This window comes from Oncorhynchus masou, chromosome 29, assembly GCF_036934945.1.
Source record: "Oncorhynchus masou masou isolate Uvic2021 chromosome 29, UVic_Omas_1.1, whole genome shotgun sequence".
NCBI classification, from domain to species: domain Eukaryota; kingdom Metazoa; phylum Chordata; class Actinopteri; order Salmoniformes; family Salmonidae; genus Oncorhynchus; species Oncorhynchus masou.
The window spans coordinates 44,198,914-44,218,687 of record NC_088240.1 but is presented as its reverse complement, the minus strand read 5'-3'; the positions used below and the strand labels follow the sequence as shown (position 1 = coordinate 44,218,687).

At 43.8% G+C, this 19,774-nt stretch overlaps 3 protein-coding genes across 4 annotated transcripts in view; 1 reads left to right on the top strand and 2 right to left on the bottom strand.

Moving 5' to 3' along the window:
* The window catches only part of LOC135519890 (ly6/PLAUR domain-containing protein 1-like), a 58,726-nt gene extending 45,331 nt beyond the window's left edge, over positions 1-13,395 (top strand). The window contains exon 3 of the mRNA XM_064945095.1: positions 12,567-13,395. Coding sequence (XP_064801167.1) covers positions 12,567-12,823 — 257 coding nt within the window. The 3' untranslated portion in view covers positions 12,824-13,395. The remainder of the gene's footprint in view (positions 1-12,566) is intronic.
* Positions 13,396-15,600: 2,205 nt separating this feature from the next.
* LOC135519889 (G-protein coupled receptor 39-like) overlaps positions 15,601-19,774 on the bottom strand; it is a 57,083-nt gene continuing 52,909 nt past the window's right edge. For both annotated transcript variants that reach the window (XM_064945093.1, XM_064945094.1), the window contains one exon: positions 15,601-16,781. In XM_064945093.1, coding sequence (XP_064801165.1) covers positions 16,279-16,781 — 503 coding nt within the window. In that variant the 3' untranslated portion in view covers positions 15,601-16,278. The remainder of the gene's footprint in view (positions 16,782-19,774) is intronic.
* LOC135519887 (solute carrier family 35 member F5-like) overlaps positions 16,693-19,774 on the bottom strand; it is a 99,876-nt gene continuing 96,794 nt past the window's right edge. The window contains exon 17 of the mRNA XM_064945090.1: positions 16,693-16,781. The gene's annotated coding sequence lies outside the window, so the exon portion shown is untranslated. The remainder of the gene's footprint in view (positions 16,782-19,774) is intronic.

Here is a 19,774-nt window from a genome sequence, read left to right as displayed (position 1 = left end):
GACGTTGGCTATGGAGACATATGTCACGGAGGCTCTGGGACAGGGGTACATTCGGCCCTCCATGTCACTCGTCTCCTGGAGTTTCTTTTTCGTGAAGAAAAAGGAGGGTGGTTTGCGTCCGTGTATTGATTATCAAGGTCTAAATTCCATCATTGTGGGTTTTAGTTACCCACTACCTCTCATCGCTATGGCCATCTTTCAATCTTTCGTTAATGAGATTCTCAGAGACCTGCACGGACAGGGTGTAGTGGTGTATATTGACGACATCTTGATCTACTCCGCTACACGCGCCGAGCATGTGTCTCTGGTGCGCAAGGTTCTTGGGTGACTGCTGGAGCGTGACCTGTATGTGATGGCAGAGAAATGTGAATTTTCCAAACGAGCCGTTTCCTTCATGGGTTATCACATTTCCACCTCGGGGGTGGTAATGGAGGGTGATCGCGTCAAGGCCGTGCGTAATTGGCCGACTGCCACCACGGTAAAGGAGGTGCAGCGGTTCTTTGGGTTTGCCAATTACTACCGGAGGTTTATCCGGGGCTTTGGCCATGTGGCGGCCCCTATTACCTCATTGCTGAAGGGGGAGCCGGTGCGTTTGCAGTGGTCAGCAGAGGTGGACCGAGAGTTCCGCCGTTTGAAGGCGCTATTCACCGAAGCGCCAGTGTTGGCACATCCTGACCCTTCTTTGGCATTTATAGTGGAGGTGGATGCATCCGAGGCTGGGGTTGGAGCTGTGCTCTCCCAGCGCTCGGGTACGCCATCGAAGCTCCGCTCCTGTGCTTTTTTTCCCGAAGAAGCTCTGGCCAGCGGAGCGGAAATATGATGTGGGGGAAAGGGAGTTGTTGGCCATGGTTAAGGCTCTGAAGGTGTGGAGACACTGGCTTGAGGGGTCTAAGCACCCTTTTCTCATCTGGACTGACCATCGTAACCTGGAGTATATCCGATCAGCTAGGAGACTGAATCCTAGTCAGGCAAGGTGGGCCATGTATTTCACCCGATTTTGTTTTACGATCTCGTATCGACCAGGTTCCCTCAATACTAAGGCCGACGCGCTGTCCTGCCTATACGACACTGATGACCGGTCCATCGATCCTACTCCCATGATTCCGGCTGCCAAGCTGGTAGCACCGGTAGTATGAGAGGTGGACACGGACATCGAGCGGGCACTAAGGGAGGAACCTGCGCCTTCACAGTGCCCGGAGGGTCGTAGGTACGTGCCGCTCGCTGTCCGTGATCAATTGATTCGATGGGCACATTAAAGCGTTTTCCCGTTCATTTCACTCTCTGCATCTGACTCCTCACTCATTTCACTCACCCGGCGTTACAGTATATCCTGGAGAATTCTGGTAAATTGGGCAAAAGGGGTCTTATTTAGAGAATGCAAGTTATGTCCATACTCATTAAAGATGATGAGTTTAACAGTTACTATGACCCATCTGCCATCCTGTGAAGATGTGGATTCTAGAATATCGCCTTTAAACTTGTGGATTAGCGTCAAAACACCAGCCGAACAGTTTGATCCGTGACTGAAATAGGCCATGTCTCCCCAGTGTGATTTCCAAAACTTCAAGTCACTTTCACACTAATGAGTTTCCTGAAGAAAGACAAAATATCCATTGATGTGTTTACAATATAAAAGTAAGGCTTTCCTTTTTGTAAGATCTCTCAAACCCCTAGAATTTAGGCTAACGATATTGAGTGAGTTGACAACAAATTCCTGCATTACAAAATAAAGAGACACAAACTGGACAACATATGTAGTAGTGTGAAGAATAAAACAAACAGTAAAGAGTGAGAGGGTTACTCCGACGGAAAACTACGCTCATTTGAGGTAGCGGTAGTTAACAGTATAACAAATCACAAAAATTTGGTTGGCAACTGTTCATAAATTGTAGTCAAACAGTAAATGTACTTGTGGCAGTACAGTAAATGTACTCTTAGCAGTACTCACAATTGTGGTTCATGTCATCAGAGTTAACCAGTAATCTTTCTTCCTTCGATGAACGCGTGACAGCCCTTGAACCCTGACTTCTTTCCCTCTTGTCATGCTATCTGTATAAGCGGCCACAGTTTCTCCGTGGCTGTCTGATCCTGCGGCATCAGAGCCTCTTTGATCCTGAGCTTCTTCTCATCCAGAAACTTGTTCCCCTTGGCCATTTTCCAGATGATGTCCCTATAGTGGCGATTAGTGAAGCATAGGATGACATTGCGAGGGGCTCCATCAGATCTTCGTTTCCCAAGTTGATGTACCACGTCAATCACGCCTCTTAGCTTGTCTTTGATGCACGGAGCCACCTTTCCCAGGATATTGATGACTGATTCCCTAATGTCCTCTCCCTCTACCTCTATTACACCTTGGATTTTCAGATTCCACCTGCGAGAGTACTGTTGAAGTTCATCTACATTCTCACGCAGCTCATTATTTTGCGATTGCAGTTTCTTCAGCTCGTTCTCTAGGAATGCTATATTTTCCTTGTTCTCGCTCACAACTGTGTGAAGCTGACAGACAGTCTCTGACAAATGATCAATCTTCTTTGATGTTTCTTCGGTAGCCACCTCTATGATGGACACTTTGGAGAATGTAGCGTCTTGTTTTGTAGTCAGTGTCTGGATTGCAAAGAAAAGTTCAGACATGGAAATGTCCTCTTTCACTTTTTTTCTCCACTATATTTTTAATTGGGGTTCGAGGTAAATCAAATCAAATTTATTTATATAGCCCTTCGTACATCAGCTGATATCTCAAAGTGCTGTACAGAAACCCAGCCTAAAACCCCAAACAGCAAGCAATGCAGGTGTAGAAGCACGGTGGTTAGGAAAAACTCCCTAGAAAGGCCAAAACCTAGGAAGAAACCTAGAGAGGAACCAGGCTATGTGGGGTGGCCAGTCCTCTTCTGGCTGTGCCGGGTAGAGATTATAACAGAACATGGCCAAGATGTTCAAATGTTCATAAATGACCAGCATGGTCGAATAATAATAAGGCAGAACAGTTGAAACTGGAGCAGCAGCACGGCCAGGTGGACTGGGGACAGCAAGGAGTCATCATGTCAGGTAGTCCTGGGGCATGGTCCTAGGGCTCAGGTCCTACGAGAGAGAGAAAGAAAGAGAATTAGAGAGAGCATATGTGGGGTGGCCAGTCCTCTTCTGGCTGTGCCGGGTGGAGATTATAACAGAACATGGCCAAGATGTTCAAATGTTCATAAATGACCAGCATGGTCGAATAATAATAAGGTAGAACAGTTGAAACTGGAGCAGCAGCACGGCCAGGTGGACTGGGGACAGCAAGGAGTCATCATGTCAGGTAGTCCTGGGGCATGGTCCTAGGGCTCAGGTCCTCCGAGAGAGAGAAGGAGAGAATTAGAGAACACACACTTAGATTCACACAGGACACAGAATTGGACAGGAGAAGTACTCCAGATATAACAAACTGACCCCAACCCCCCGACACATAAACTACTGCAGCATAAATACTGGAGGCTGAGACAGGAGGTGTCAGGATTTGGCCAGGGTTGTTCCAGTTGTTTGTCAGTAGATGTCCCCATTGTGCTTTTTGTCCCTGTGTTTTTCCCTTGATCCCCATTATTGTTTGCACCTGTGTCTCGTTTCCCCTGATTGTATTTAAACCCTTTGTTTCCCTCAGTTCTGTGCTCTGTGTTTGTATGTTAGCACCCTGCCCTAGTGTTCTGTGTGCTCTTGTCGATTCCGGGTAACGTTCTTGTGGTATTTTGTTTTTGTCTAGTTTTGGTGAGTTTCTTTTTAGGTCTTTTTGTGTTTTACCTTCCACCTTTTGGATTTGCCATTTTTTATTTATTAAATACACCGTCTTAAGTACTGCTGTGTCTGCCTCATCTTCTGGGTTCTGCTGTCTATTCGTGGCTCAGTTGGTTAAGTGACTGTTTCTCACTCCGGAGACCCAGGTTCGAAACCGGGTCCTGACAGAAACACAGAGCCTGGTCCCATATCTCATTGGACTTTATTACTGGACTTCCTCCATCCCATGGCAATACTACTATCCTAGTCATAATCGACAGGTTTTCAAAGGCGGCCAGGTTCGTCCCTCTGACTAAGTTACCTTCTGCCAAGGAAACGGCTGAGTTGGTAATTAATCATGTGTTCCGAGTCTTCGGCATTCCTCAAGATGTGGTTTCTGACAGAGGTCCCCAGTTCGCCTCAAGGTTTTGGAAGGCCTTCTGCCAACTCATGGGGGCTTCTGCCAGTCTATCTTCAGGGTACCATCCGGAGTCCAACGGCCAAACAGAGAGGATGAATCAAGAGCTGGAAACCACCCTCCGATGTATGACTCGTGACAACCCGTCCACATGGTCATCCTTTATTGTTTGGGCCGAATACGCGCACAACACCTTGCGCTCCTCCTCCACTGGTATGTCCCTGCACGAGTGTCAGTTTGGCTATGCTCCTCCATTGTTCCCGGACCAGGAGGCAGAAGTCAGAGTGCCTTCAGCCTTGAGATTCGTCAGACGCTGTCGGCTTATGTGGAGGAAGACCCGTCTTAATCTGATGCGTTCCTCACAGAGGTATCAACAACAAGCCAACAGACGTCGCCGTCCCGGGCCTACCCTGTGCCCCGGCCAGAGAGTCTGGCTCTCCACAAGAGACTTACCTCTACGGGTGGAGTCTCGCAAGCTGTCCCAAAAATACATCGGTCCCTTCAAGGTTGCCAGGAGAGTTAACCCAGTTTCTTATCGCCTACACTTACCCAGATCCCTTAAGATTAATCCCACATTTCATGTGTCTTTGTTAAAACCTGTTGTTTTTTCTCCCCTTGTCCCGGCAGACAGACCTCCCCCTCCGCCTCGTGTCATTGGAGGCCAGCCGGCTTATACCGTCCACCGGATACTGGATTCCCGCCGGGTGCAGCGGTCCTGGCAGTATCTGGTGGACTGGGAAGGCTACGGTCCTGAGGAGCGCGCTCCTGGGTTCCTGCCAAAGACATCCTGGACCCTGACCTCATTCGTCAGTTCAGGGTCCTCCACCCTGAGAGAGCTGGTAGGAACGTCAGGAGCCGTTCCTAGGGGGGGATTCTGTCAGGATTTGGCCAGGGTTGTTCCAGTTTGTCAGTAGATGTCCCCATTGTGCTTTTTGTCCCTGTGTTTTTCCCTTGATCCCCATTATTGTTTGCACCTGTGTCTCGTTTCCCCTGATTGTATTTAAACCCTTTGTTTCCCTCAGTTCTGTGCTCTGTGTTTGTATGTTAGCACCCTGCCCTAGTGTTCTGTGTGCTCTTGTCGATTCCGGGTAACGTTCTTGTGGTATTCTGTTTTTTGTTTTTGTCTAGTTTTGGTGAGTTTCTTTTTAGGTCTTTTTGTGTTTTACCTTCCACCTTTTGGATTTGCCATTTTTTATTTATTAAATACACCGTCTTAAGTACTGCTGTGTCTGCCTCATCTTCTGGGTTCTGCTCTCTATTCGTGGCTCAGTTGGTTAAGTGACTGTTTCTCACTCCGGAGACCCAGGTTCGAAACCGGGTCCTGACAGGAGGGGTCTCAAAAAGAGGTTGCAAGGATCTCATCCTGGTCCGTCTTGTTCTTTCTCTTGCTTGAGCTAGTGGCATCTTGTGTATCCATGCTGCTCTGGCTCTCGTCGTAGCTGGCATGCCTGCCGTGTTCTGTGAGGCTTGGATATTCCATCTTCTGTTGTCTTTCTGTCGTGTTCTTCCCATTCAATTTGACAAGAAATATACTCTAAACTTGCTATATGTAGCTAAAACAAGTTATAGTTAGTTTCTTGCTACATTGAGAGTGTTAGGTTCTAAACAAAGAGAGTAAAAATTTGCGGACGACTAGTAATGCTCAAATCAAGTTTATTCACCCAATGGGTGAGACAGTTGAACAGAGTAGTGATCAAAAAACATGCTATTTTTTTATTGTACTCGCTACCATGTTACATCTTTGTAAGGGAGGGTGGTAAAAGCTAGCTAGTGTTAACCCATGGATGACAAATCGAGATAGCTAAGCCCTGGCACAATCTCAACATGTTTTCCAATTCGGTCAATAAACATTACAAAATTGTCAAACTCATGACACATTTAATTAACAATGTTATTTCACTATTTTGAGACTTACATTGCACTTTTGCACATTACAAACCTTAAGGTTTGTTGGGTTGGGCTGTTGGAGAGGTTAGGTTGTGTTTCGGAGGATGCATGGCTCTCGAACTTCGCCTCTCCCGAGTCCGTACGGGAGTTGCAGCGATGAGACAAGACTGTAACTACTACTAATTGGATACCATGAAATCGGGGGGTAAAATATATATCTTTTTTTTTAAAGAGCGTCTGCTAAATGACAAAAATGACTATATGTAAATATCTATTGTTGCCTCTTACAAGCCAAATTGTAAACATCAGATGTGATAATTAAGTTTACTTGGTACTCAGAAGGGCACTGCAATGGGATATCTGCCGTTTTACAGGCTCCTGACCAATTCTGCTATTTTTTTCTGATCTTAACTTATTTTGTACATAATTTTTCCGGCCATCGTTTTCTATGACCGAAAAGAGTTTCTGGACATCAGAACAGAGATCACTAACCTTGATTTGGATGAAGATTTATACTTCAATGAGTTGGCGGTGCTGGACATACTGCTCACCCCGGACCAGGCCTAAATCCCAAAGACTTGGAAAAGGAAAAGACAACGTAAGAGATGCCTACATACTGGCACCCTGATGAAACTACTTTGCAGAGTAAATAGTAAATCTCTACCCTGCGTTCTATTGGCAAACATAAAATCACTGGAGATTAAACTGGATGAGCTCCCTTCAATAGTATCCAATCAATAGGACCTATGTTTCTCAGAGTCGTGGCTGAACAAGGACATAGATAATATACATCTAGTTGATTTTTCTATTCATCATCAAGACCATACAGCAGCTTGGGGTATGGTTAGGGAGAGGGGTATGTCTGTTAACAAAAGCTGGTGCTCGCTCTGTAATATTATAAGGAAGTCTTGTAGTTCTGTTCGCTGGATTTAGAATACCTGCATGATAAGCTGTAGACCATACTATTTACCAAGAGGGTTTTCATCTATATTTTACATAGCAGTCTATTTATCCCCACAAACTGATGCTGGCATTAAGATTGCACTCAACGAACTGTATAGGGCCATAAGCAAACAAACAAACAAATGCTCATCCATTTCTACCAGCATGTCAACTGTGCAACTAGAGGAGACAAAATGTAGATCACCTTTACTCCACACACAGAAATGCATACTAAACTCTCCCTCACCCTCCATTTCCCCAAAACTCTATCCCCCTGATTCCTGCATTCAAGCAAATACTCAAACAGGAAGTGCCATTAACGCCCTCAATACAGAAGTGGTCAGATGAAGAAGATGCTAAGCTACAGGACTGTTTCGTTGGCACAGACTGGAATATGTTTCGACATTCATCCAATGGCATTGTGGAGTTTACCACATCAGTCACCAGCTTAAGTAATAGGTGCATGGACAAGATCATTCCCTCAGTGACCGTACGTACATTTTGTCACGCCCTGACCATAGAGAGCTGTTTATTCTCTGTTGGTTGGGGCGTGATAGTGACTAGGGTGGGTCATCTAGGTGATTAATGGTTTATGTTGGCCTGGTATGGTTCCCAATCAGAGACAGCTGTTTATCGTTGTCTCTGATTGGGGATCATATTTAGGTAGCCATTTCCCAATTGTGATTTGTGGGATCTTGACTATGGATAGTTGCCTAGTAGCACTGTTAACGTCATGTTTCGTTTGTGCTTTATTGTTTTGTTTGGTGAGTTTCGATTTATTAAAATATGTGGAACTCTATGCACGTTGCACCTTGGTCCAATCATTATGACGAACGTGACAGAAGATCCCACCACCAAAGGACCAAGCAGCGTGGTCAGGAGGAGCAGTGATCCTGGGCCCAGGAGAAAAATGAGTGGAGGACATCATGGACATGGGAGGAAGTTATGACAGGGGACAAGACCCTGCCATGGAAGCAGGCAGAGGCCGCGAAGGAGGATCAACAGCGACTCTGAAGTTCATGACCACGACGGAAGCCTGAGAGGCAGCCCCAAAAAACATTTGGGAGGGGCACACGGGTTGGTCGGCGAAGCAGAGGGGCGAGTCTGAGAGCGAAGAAGAATATTGGGATAGACTGAGCGAGGAGTATTGTGAGATAGTTGAGGGGAGTGATGAGGTAGAGTGGGTGTTTTGGTGTCTGGAGCAAGACAGTCGCCGTGAGGAGCATGGGACTAGTCAGGCACCATGTTTTGCGGAGATACACAATGTGTCTCCAGTGCGCAACCACAGCCCGGTGCTTTCTGTGCCAGCTCCTCGCACTTGCCGTGCGAAAGGGAGCATCCAGCCAGGATGGGTTGTGCCGGCTCAGCGCTCCTGGTCTCCAGTACGTCTCCTCGGTCCAGGATATCCTGCGCCGGCTCTATGCACTGTATCACCAGTGCACCTTCACAGCCCAGTGCGTCCAGTGCCAGATACAGTTCCCAGTCCAGAACCTCCAACGACGGTCCACAGTCCGGAACCTCCAACGACGGTCTACAGTCCGGAACCTCCAACGACGGTCCACAGTCCGGAACCTTCTGAGACGGTCTATAGTCCGAAACCTCCTGAGATGGGTTACAGTCCGGAACCTCCTGAGACGGTCTGTGGTCCGGAACCTCCTGAGACGGTCTACGGTCCGGAACCTCCTGAGACGGTCTGCAGTCCGGAACCGATCTATGGTCTGGATCCTCCGGCGACGATCCACAGTCTGGAGCCTCTGGCGACGATCTATGGTCCGGTGCCTCCAGCGATGACACACGGTCCGATTCCTCCTGCGGACCCTCCCCTATTATGCCCATCCGCACCCTCCCCTATTGAGTCAGGTTTTGCGGTCGGAGTCCGCACCTTTGGGGGGGGGGGGGGGTACTGTCCCGCCCTGACCATAGAGAGCTGTTTATTCTCTGTTGGTTGGTGCATGGTAGTGACTAGGGTGGGTCATCTAGGTGATGAATGGTTTATGTTGACCTGGTATGGTTCCCAATCAGAGTCAGCTGTTTATCGTCTCATATTTAGGTAGCCATTTTCCCCATTGTGATTTGTGGGATCTTGAATATGTATAGTTGCCTAGTAGCACTGTTAGCGTCACGTTTCGTTTGTGCTTTATTGTTTTGTTTGGTGAGTTTCGATTTATTAAAATATGTGGAACTCTACGCACGCTGTGCCTTGGTCCAATCATTATGACGAACATGACACATATCCCAACCCGAAGCCATGGATTACAGGAAACTTCCACACTGAGCTAAAGGCTAGAGCTGCCACTTTCAAGGAGCGGAACACTAATCTGGACGTTTATAAAAATCATGCGTCAGCAAGAAAAAGGAACTGATCGTGGACTACAGGAATGGAGGGCTGACCACGACCCTGTTTACATTAACTGGGCTGTGGTGGAGTGGGTCGAGAGCTTCAAGTTCCTCAGTGTCCACATCACTAAAGATCTAGCATGGTCACATACACCAACACAGTTGTGAAGAGGGCACAACAACGCCTATTCCCCCTCAGAAGGCTAAAAAGATTTGGTATGGGCCCTCAGATCCTCCAAAAAGTTTTACAACTGCATCGCTGTGAGCATCTTAACAGGCTGCATCACCACTTGGTATGGCAACTGCTTGGCATCCGACTGCAAGGCGCTACAGAGGGTAATGTGTACAGCCCAGTACATCGCTGGGGCCGAGCTCCCTGCCATCCAAGAGAGCCCTAGAAATTGTCAAAGACTCCAGCCACCCAAGTCATAGACTGTTCTCTCTGCTACCGCATGGCAAGCAGTACCAATGCACCAAGTCTGGAACCAACAGGACCCTGAACAGCTTCTACCCCCAAAGCCATGAGACTGATAAATAGTTAAATAGTTAACCAAATAGCTATTCGGACTGCATTGACCCTTTTTGCACTAACTTTTTTGACTCTTCACATATGCTGCTGCTACTGTTTATTATACTATATATCCCATTGGCTAGTCACTTTATTCCTAGTTATATTTACATATTTACCTCAATTACCTCATACCGCTGCACATTGACATGGTACTTGTACCCTGTGCCAAGTTATCATTACTCATTGTGTATTTATTTTTCATTTTATTATTACATGTTATTCATTTTCTATTATTGCTCTATTTTCTTTCTCTGCATTGTTGGGAAGGGCCAGTAAGTCTACAACAGTTTATGAAGCATATGACAAGTTACATTTCATTTAAGCTATTGTCTTTCATTTAAGTACAGTATTCCACGACCTGAAAGCTCTTTGTGGCGTGCCAGGATATCCATCCCCTCACATTTAGCCCACAAAGCCATAATGTTGTAGGCTATACTTACTCTGTTCACAATTGATCGTTTGATACCAGTTGGGAAGAGATAAGTGGAATTACAATATTGTCTTTGTAAATGGGACACCAACTGTAAACAATTTCTTTATGACACTGTTCTCCGTGTTTAGTTAAGCCTCTCCCTATAACTGCATTTCATGCTTTGCTTTGCATGTCCTGTTGACACTGGTTATTCACATACACTATGCTGTATATACAAAAGTATGTGGACACCCCTTCAAATTAGTGGATTTGGCTATTTCAGCCACACCTGTTGCTGACAAGTGTATAAAATCGAGCACAAAGCCATGAAATCTCCGTAGACAAACATTGGCAGTAAAATGGCATTACTGAAGTGCTCAGTAACTTACAACGTGGCCCGTCATAGGATACCACCTTTCCAACAAGTCAGTTCATCAAATGTCTGCCCTGTTAGAGCTGCCCTGGTCAACTGTAAGTGCTGTTATTGTGAAGTGGAAACGTCTAGGAGCAACAATGGCTCAGCTGTGAAGTGCTAGGCTACACAAGCTCACAGAACGGGACCGCCGAGTGCTGAAGCGCATAGCGCGTAAAAAATAGTCTGTCCTCAGTTGCAACTCTTACTACCGAGTTACAAACTGCCTCTGGAAGTAAGGCCAGCACAAGAACGGTTCATTGTGAGCTTCATGAAATGGGTCTCTATGGCCGAGCAGCAGCACACAAGCCTACGATCACTGTGTGCAATGATATGTGTCGCTGGAGTTGTGTAAAGCTCGCCACCATTTGACTCTGGAGCAGTGGAAATGCACTGTTTTTCATAATTTGGGCTAGGCCCCTTAGTTCCAGTGAAGGGAAATCTTAATGCTACGATTCTGTGCTTCCAACTTTGTGGCAACAGTTTGTTGAAGGACTTTTCATGTTTCAGATGGACAATGCCCCCCATGTACAAAGAAGGGGCCATACAGAAATGGTTTATCGAGAACGGTGTGGAAGAACTTGACAGGCCTGCACAGAGCCCTGACCTCAACCCCGTCGAACACCTTTGGGATGAATTGGAACGCTGACTGCGAGCCAGGCTTAATCGGCCAACATCAGAGCCCGACCTCACTAATGCTCTTGTGGCTGAATGGAAGCAAGTCCCCACAGCAATGTTCCAACATCTAGTGGAAAGCCTTCCCAACTCCATATTAATGACCATGATTTTGGAATGAGATGTTCAACAAGCAGGTGTCCACATACTTTTGGTCATTTAGTGTAAGTATCACTCTCAGACTCAGCTAATTTTCATCTTCCCTGTATTGAATGCCTCAGGTCTACATGTTCATTGCACTCTAAAGGATAAGCACTGCCACACCCAATGTCCTCTCACAATATGATTACACTACAGCAGACTATCTGTAGAAAATTCATACTCTGGAAAATTCTTAACATAATCATTCTCAAGAGCCCGATATCTTGAACATAACAGAAATTCGGTGGCCTTGAGAACCTTCATGCAAAACCAATGGACATGGCCATGGGTAATAATCTTCAAGAGAATCAACTCGAAGGCATACGAATACATAGCCATCCAGGTGATTATTGGTGCATACCTTGTAATTGTAATTTTCATGGACTGACTTTTATCTCAGAATGATGACTAATGCATCTTCTGTGACTCAGGAGGACCTCCTTCTGCTATTGTGCGTTTGGTAACAAGGTACTGAAGAGGGCATACATTACCTGACTCCATTACTTGGTAATTGGTTTTCTTTGTGGAGACAGAGCTTGTAGATTCACTATGGGATCACTGAATTAGTAAAGAAGCTCTCTCAAGAGTCTCACCTTGACCACGCCGTCTAGTTGGAGTGCCCGAACCCTGGATACATGTTTTAGTTATGCCACACACTGTTCATAGAGATCGGGAAATCGATGGATGGACGATTTTCCAAATGTTCATTAATGTCTAACAACAGATCTAATAACTTGTCTGTGCACTGTATGGCTGTATTACAATTTATTAATTATTAGAACTCCTCTAATAAACCACACATTTTAGGTGTAGATTTGCTTTCCATAAACAGTCACACAGACATACACAGACTGCCTGATTCAAACTGTATTTTATTTTCACGTCTTCCCGACCAGCCCGGTTCCAACAACTATGGTGGATGGCTAACCAAGCCCACAGTGTAGTACAGCTCAGCTTACCTCAGAGGTGTGTTATAAGTATCTTGGCATACAGTATCTAATGGCAATGTTTCTGTCCTTTTTTTCAGGAAAACACTACCGCAAGTCCTGTGCCTCGTCTGGTGCCTGCCTCATCGCCTCCTCTGGCTACCAGCAGTTCTGCACGGGGAAACTCAACTCAGTGTGCATCAGCTGCTGCAACACACCCCTCTGTAATGGACCGCGTCAGAAGAAACAGAGTTCCAGAAAAAGAGTTCCCTCTGCTGCCTCGTCTCTAATCCCACCACACAGCCTCGCCCTCATTTTTATTCCCTTCCTCCTGCACCCATCCTCCATATTCTGCTGACAGAGCCTATGATTGGCTGGTTTGGTCTCCTCAAGACTGTGGTCCAGCTTTTGGACTCAGCCTGTGTTTCAGTGAAAGGTTTCCCAGCCTGTACGGTGTCCATATCTTTAATGGATGTGTGACACTTTCCTAACATGGACACCGTATTTAGAAAATGTCCTAATATGGACAGTAACTTGAGGTCTAAAGACATTGACTGAAATGAGGTATTGATACTGACAAATATGTTTATCGAGTGAGTCAGGTGCACCACATGTTTGATAGACAATAGGCAGGTTAACCAATGACCCAAGTTTATTTGACAAAAGCAAGCTATGTGTAATGGAAACGGAAGATATAGATCGACAACATTTTTATCCATTTGACAGGGGTGTATTTAACTTTTGCTGAACTTTCCTTATTGCTATAATGATGATGGAAACAGTGTTTTTTTAAATAAATGCTGATTGTCACCAGTCAAAAGTTTGGACAGACCTACTCATTCCAGGATTTTTCTTTATTTTTACTATTTTCTACATTGTAGAATAATAGTGGACACATCAAAACTATGAAATAACAAATAGAGTCATGTAGTAACCAAAAAAGTGTTAAACAAATCAACATATATCTTCAATTTGAGATTCTTCAAAGTAGCCACCATTTGCCCTAATGACAGCTTTTTGCACCCTCTTGGCATTCTCTCAACCAGCTTCATGAGGTAGTTACCTGGAATGCATTTCAATTTTAACAGGTGTGCCTTGTTAAAAGTTAATTTGTGGAATTTCTTTCCTTCTTAATGCATTTGAGCCAATCAGTTGTGTTGTGACAAGGTAGAGTTGGTATACAGAAGATAACCCTATTTGATAAAAGCCCACGTCCATATTATGGCAAGAACAGCTCAAATAATCAAAGAGAAACAACAGCCCATTGTTAATTTAAGACATGAAGGTCAGTCAAGTGCAGTCGCAGAAACCATCAAGCGCTATGATGAAACTGGCTCTCATGAGGACCGCACAGGAATGGAAGACTCAGAGTTACATCTGCTACAGAGGATAATATCATTAGAGTTACGAGCCTCAGAAATTGCAGCCTAAATAAATGCTTCATTGAGTTCAAGTAACAGACACATCTCAACATCAACTGTTCAGAGGAAACTGTGTGAATCAGGTCTTCATGGTTGAATTGCTGCAAAGAAACCACTACTAAAGGACACCAATAAGAAGAAGATACTTGCTTGAGCCAAGAAACATGAGCAATGGACATTAGACCGGTGGAAATCTGTCCTTCGGTCTGATGACTCCAAATTTGAGATTTTTGGACTCATCCACTCTGTCTCTGTGAGACGCAGAGTAGGTGAACGGATGATTTCCACATTTGTGGTTCCCACCGTGAAGCATGGAGGAGGAGGTGTGATGGCGTGGTGGCATGGAGGTGCTTTGCTGGTTACACTGTCAGTGATTTATTTAGAATTCAAGGCACACTTAACCATGGCTACCACAGCATTCTGCAGCGATACGCCGTCCCATCTGGTTTGAGCTTAGTGGTTTGATCTTATCATTTCTTTTTCAACAGGACAATGACCAACACACTTCCAGGCTGTGTAAGGGCTATTTGACCAAGAAGGAGAGTGATGGAGTGCTGCATCCGATGACCAGGCCTCCACAATCCCCCGACCTCAACCCAATTGAGATGGTTTGGGATGAGTTGGACCGTGGAGTGAAGGAAAAGCAGCCAACAGGGGCTCAGCATATGTGGGAACTCCTTCAAGACTGTTGGAAAAGCATTCCAGGTGAAGCTGGTTGAGAGAATGCCAAGCGTGTGCAAAGCTGTCATAAAGGCAAAGGGTGGCTACTTTGAGGAATCTCAAATATAAAATATATTTTGATTTGTTTAACACTTTTTTGGTTAGAACATGATTCCATATGTGTTATTTCATAGTTTTGATGTATTCACTATTATTCTGCCATGTGTAAAATAGTATAAATAAAGAAAAATCCTTGAACTAATAGCTGTGTCCAAACTTTTGACGAGTACTGTATGCTGGGCATATGATGTCATCGCATTACTTTAAAGCTCCACTCCACATTTAGTTCTAAATGCCAACTGCTTGCAGCAACAACAAAAAATATCATAAAATTAATGTTTCTTTGCAGGACAAGGATTGTCCTGACTTTCACAAAGGCCTGAATTGCTTTGCCTTGCTTTTCTTGCCCTGCTGGCAAGTTTTACCATCCAATTATTTCAGATCTACATTAGTGTCATTTCACCATGGCATGGGCGGTGGAGGTACGTTGGCACATGATAGTTATTATAATATGGCAAATATTAGTAAATTATTTAATTTGATCAATGTTGCTGGCTTTTGCAAGCCTACCTGAGAAATTAAACAGATAGGTGGGAGGGCATACTGGCTGTCGCCAAATTATTAATGCGCTATTTGCCTAAATGTGTAATAGAATCACTTAAACCACATTTTATTCGACAATGTAGGTTTTTGCTAAAAAAAAGTTTTTTAGGTGTGACATCACTATGTACAGCTGTTTTTATTGACACAAGATAGTTAATTGGAAACGCACCGTAACAGGCAATTGTCACATGTATTTTCTATGCAGACTTTCTAAATGTCAACAAAAAAATCACTGGACAAGTTAATGGAAACATAGCTGTTGACTGGCCAACTGAGGGCACTAGAAGGTAATATGTACATTTATAGATGAACTGGATGAGGTATATTTGTACATTAGATGAAATGGAGTACAGAGACAAAAGATGAAGAAAAACACAAATAACACAACAGAGGAAGTGACCATTTTTAATGTTAAAATAATGATGCTGATACATACTGTAGTGATGAAACATAAATTACATTTGTCTTGAGATCAAATCATATGCACTGGGTCCAATTTAGGAAGTGGTCAACTCTGTCAGTGGATGCCATACAAATGAATGGAAAAGTATACTTTGGACACATGTCATGATGAATAGTGTTGAGCTTAGTTTTCAGTGGCATCTTAAGTGACTGTGAAAATAGGAGTTACAGTAGGGCCGAGAGAAGTGTCATCTCATGTAATGGAAACAAATCACTGTAATTAACACTGTTCAAATATCAAGCTTTTCCAGTGTTCCAGGTATTACAATGTACAGTATGAGATGAAATTGGTAAAAATGTCCAGGCTGTTCTTTGACTGGATGTATTACTGTATGTTAGACTCCTCACATATTATGTCTGTAGAGGCACCTCTCTGACAAATCAGCTTGTGGCTGAGTTGGATGACACCCTGTATCCCTCTCCGATGAATTGAATACTGTAATACTGAACACAGCTAAGTGTCTCTCTTTTGGATAATCTTTCAAAGTCACCTAGAAGTCTTTCTGGACTGTATTGACTCACAACGTCAATTCTACTTCATAACCTCAGCCAAGAAGCATGTTAGAGCACAAGTCAAAACAACTGTCATACGTGTATTTTCAATAAACTATATTTCAGTCTCTTCGGGGATGTTTCCCTTTCCGACTGAATTTGAAAGTGATTCATCGGTTGTGGGGAGGGCCTCCTCAGGGCTGCGAGGTGAGGTGTCCTTAGGACTATGGAAGGTAGTGAATGTAGGCATCTTGAACTCCTTGCTCTGAGTCTGAGTAGACCTGTTGCCACCACCACGACGCAGTGACTTTAGCAGGGGCCGCAGTGAGCGGGCCGAGTTGGCCTCGAAGCTCCTCAGAGTCCGTTTGTTTACGTGCTCGATGGTGAGGCGGCAGCGTAGCACCTGGACGAAGACCTGTCGGAACTGGCGGGAAGAGAGGTTGTACAGGAAGGGGTTGAGCACGGAACTAAGGTAGAAGAAGGTGTCGGCCACAGGGTGCAGCACCACATAGTTGCGGAAGTAGGACATGGTCCAGCTGGACTTAGGCACGGCGGCAGTCATCAGGCGACGCACCTGGTTGGGCAGCCAGCACACGGTAAGGGAGCCCACGATTAAACCTGAGAAAGAGGGAGGGGGAGCGAGAGAGAGGGAAGGAAGGAAAGAGAAAAAGTAATTAAGAATATTCGATAATGGTAGTAGGGGGCAGTGGACCACACCTGGGTTAAAATATATGCATATTAAGTATTTGTTATTTAAATACTTGTTTTCTGTGTATTTTCATATAAAGTGGCTAAATCAGCTACTTCTATTTGAAGTGTTTGAAAGTATTTTCAAATAACTTCCTATAAATAGCAAGAACTATTTTCAAATACTTTTTTACAAATATATTATTTCAAATACCACCTAGAAGACCTGGGTTCAAATGCATGGGGCGTTTAAATATTTCATATTTTAAAATACACTGAGTGTGGCAAATAAACCTGATAGATATCTTGCAGCTCCCACAAAACGAGTAATAATTTTGAATTTTTTAAAGATAAAGATACAAAGCGGTAATTAGAAACAACAACACAATGACAATTTTAAAAGCTAGGAAAATGTATATAAATCAGAATTAAACAACAGTTGGACTGTTCCTATAGCCTTCTTAGACTCAACAATTCTGAAGCAATTATCAGCAGACAAAAATACTGAATAAAAACAGAGATCACCCAAGAATAAATATTAGATGCTGTTAAAACAGTTGCATGGAGAAAAGCACCAGGAATGAATGGCTTTCCCATAGAATTCTATTAAGTAATTTGGGTCAAAGTAGCCCCCCTACTTACATATGACAACACGTCACTCAATTCAGTACTACCTAGTTTCATGTATCAAACAGTTAATTCAGTCAAATTAAAACCAGGAAAATCTGGAGAGTCCTCTGCTGATTAAAGACCCACAAGTTGAAAATATTGTGACAAAATAATAACAAAGATTAAAAGCAATAGGATTGCAAACGTCACACCAGACTTCATATACACTACCTTTCAAAGTTTGGGGTCACTTAGACATTTTTTGTACATTAAAATAACATCAAATTGATCAGAAATACAGTGTAGACATTGTTAATGTTATAAATGACTATTGTAGCTGGGAACAGCAGAATGTTTATGGATGATCTACATAGGCACACAGAGGCCCATTATCAGCAACCATGTTAGCTAATCCACGTTTATCCTTTTAAGAGGCTAATTGATCATTAGAAAACCCTTTTGCAATTATGTTAGAACAAGCTGAAAACTGTCGTTCTGATTAAAGAAGCAATAAAACTGGCCTTCTTTAGACTAGTTGAGTATCTGGAGCATCAGCATTTGTGGATTCGATTACAGGCTCAAAATGGCCAGACACAAAGAATTTACTTCTGAAACTCGTCGGTCTATTGTTGTTCTGAGAAATGAAGGCTATTCCATGCGAGAAATTGCCAAGAAACTGAAGATCTTGTACAACGCTGTGTAGTACTCCCTTCACAGAACAGCACAATCTGGCTCTAACCAGAATAGAAAGAGGAGTGGGAGGCCCCAGTGCGCAACTGAGCAAGAGGACAAGTACATTATAGTGTCTAGTTTGAGAAACAGAAGCCTCACAAGTCCTCAACTGGCAGCTTCATTTAATAGTACCCGCAAAACACCAGTCTCAACGTCAACAGTGAAGAGGCGACACCGGGATGCTGGCCTTCTATGCAGAGTTCCTCTGTCAGTGTCTGTGTTATTTTGCCCATCTTAATCTTTTCTTTTTATTGGCCAGTCTGAGATATGGCTTTTTCTTTGCAACTCTGCCTAGAAGGCACACATCCCAGAGTCGCCTCTTGACGTTGAAACTGGTGTTTTGCGGGTACTATTTAATGAAGCTGCCAGTTGAGGACTTGTGAGGCGTCTGTTTCTCAAACTAGACACTCAGTTGACTAACTGTAGCCCGTCTGTTGCTCTGCACAACTCATGTCAGCCTCCTTTGCCTTCTTTCATCAAAGAGCCATTTTCGACCACTGGCCTGCCGTTGGCTGGATGTCCTTTGACCATTCTAGATACACACAGGCATCAGCTGAGCGAGAAAACCGTACCCCGTTCAAAGGCACTTAAATATTTTGTCTTGCCCATTCACCCTCTGAATATCACACATAACAATCCATGTCTCAATTGATTGATGTGGATTTAACAGGTGACATCAATAACGGATCATAGTTTTAACCTGGATTCACCTGGTTAGTCTGCCATGGAAACATCAACGTTTTATACACTCAGTGTACATGCCTTACTTTCCAAATGTATTTCCAAATACATTCCAATACTCAACTACTTGCATTCTAAATGAAATATCCAAATACCGTACTTACTCTGAAATGTCATTGAAATACCCAAAATAGTATTTCAACCCAGGTCAGTGGACTACTGAATAATGCAAATATTTTTGTGTAGATTGGGTTTGCTTTGCCATCTAAACCAGCGTTGATGCAATGATATGCTTTCAAGAATACTCAGAAACAATGCCTTTTGTTGGGTGTTTTTGGACATTTTTGTGCTGTCTCTTTACATTAACTGATTTAGTTTCCCCTGGTGATTTATAATGCTAATTATACTAAGACATAAACAGCCCTTTGAGATTAAGTGCACTGTTAAAAAAATACAGGTCTGTGCTGTTGTAAAAAAACAAACACTGCCAGCTAGTCCTTAGGGCAAGGTGATTTCAAATTGCATTTAAATAATTTGTATTGATTTATATTCATATCAGCATTCTACTATTATGAATTGAGGACTGAAATTGAAATGCTGTGAAATTCAAAAAAAGGGAAAACAGAAATGATGGTGTGTGGAGTTACTTTCTTCAGCCCTGTCTCACAGTAAAGTGGAGCTGAGAGTGTAAGAGGTGCAGTATGGGTCGACACTGTGAGGGGTCCATTAGAGAAATTCCCTAAAGGGTAATTAAACTTTCTTACTGTCTCCTTGCTCATTTTATTGAATGTCAGACTACAACAGTACCCATTCTAATGAAAAACATTATACAACAAATGAAGAAAAACCTAAACAGGGATATATGTATTTTTATCCGATTTATGTTTTCATTAATGGGGCTT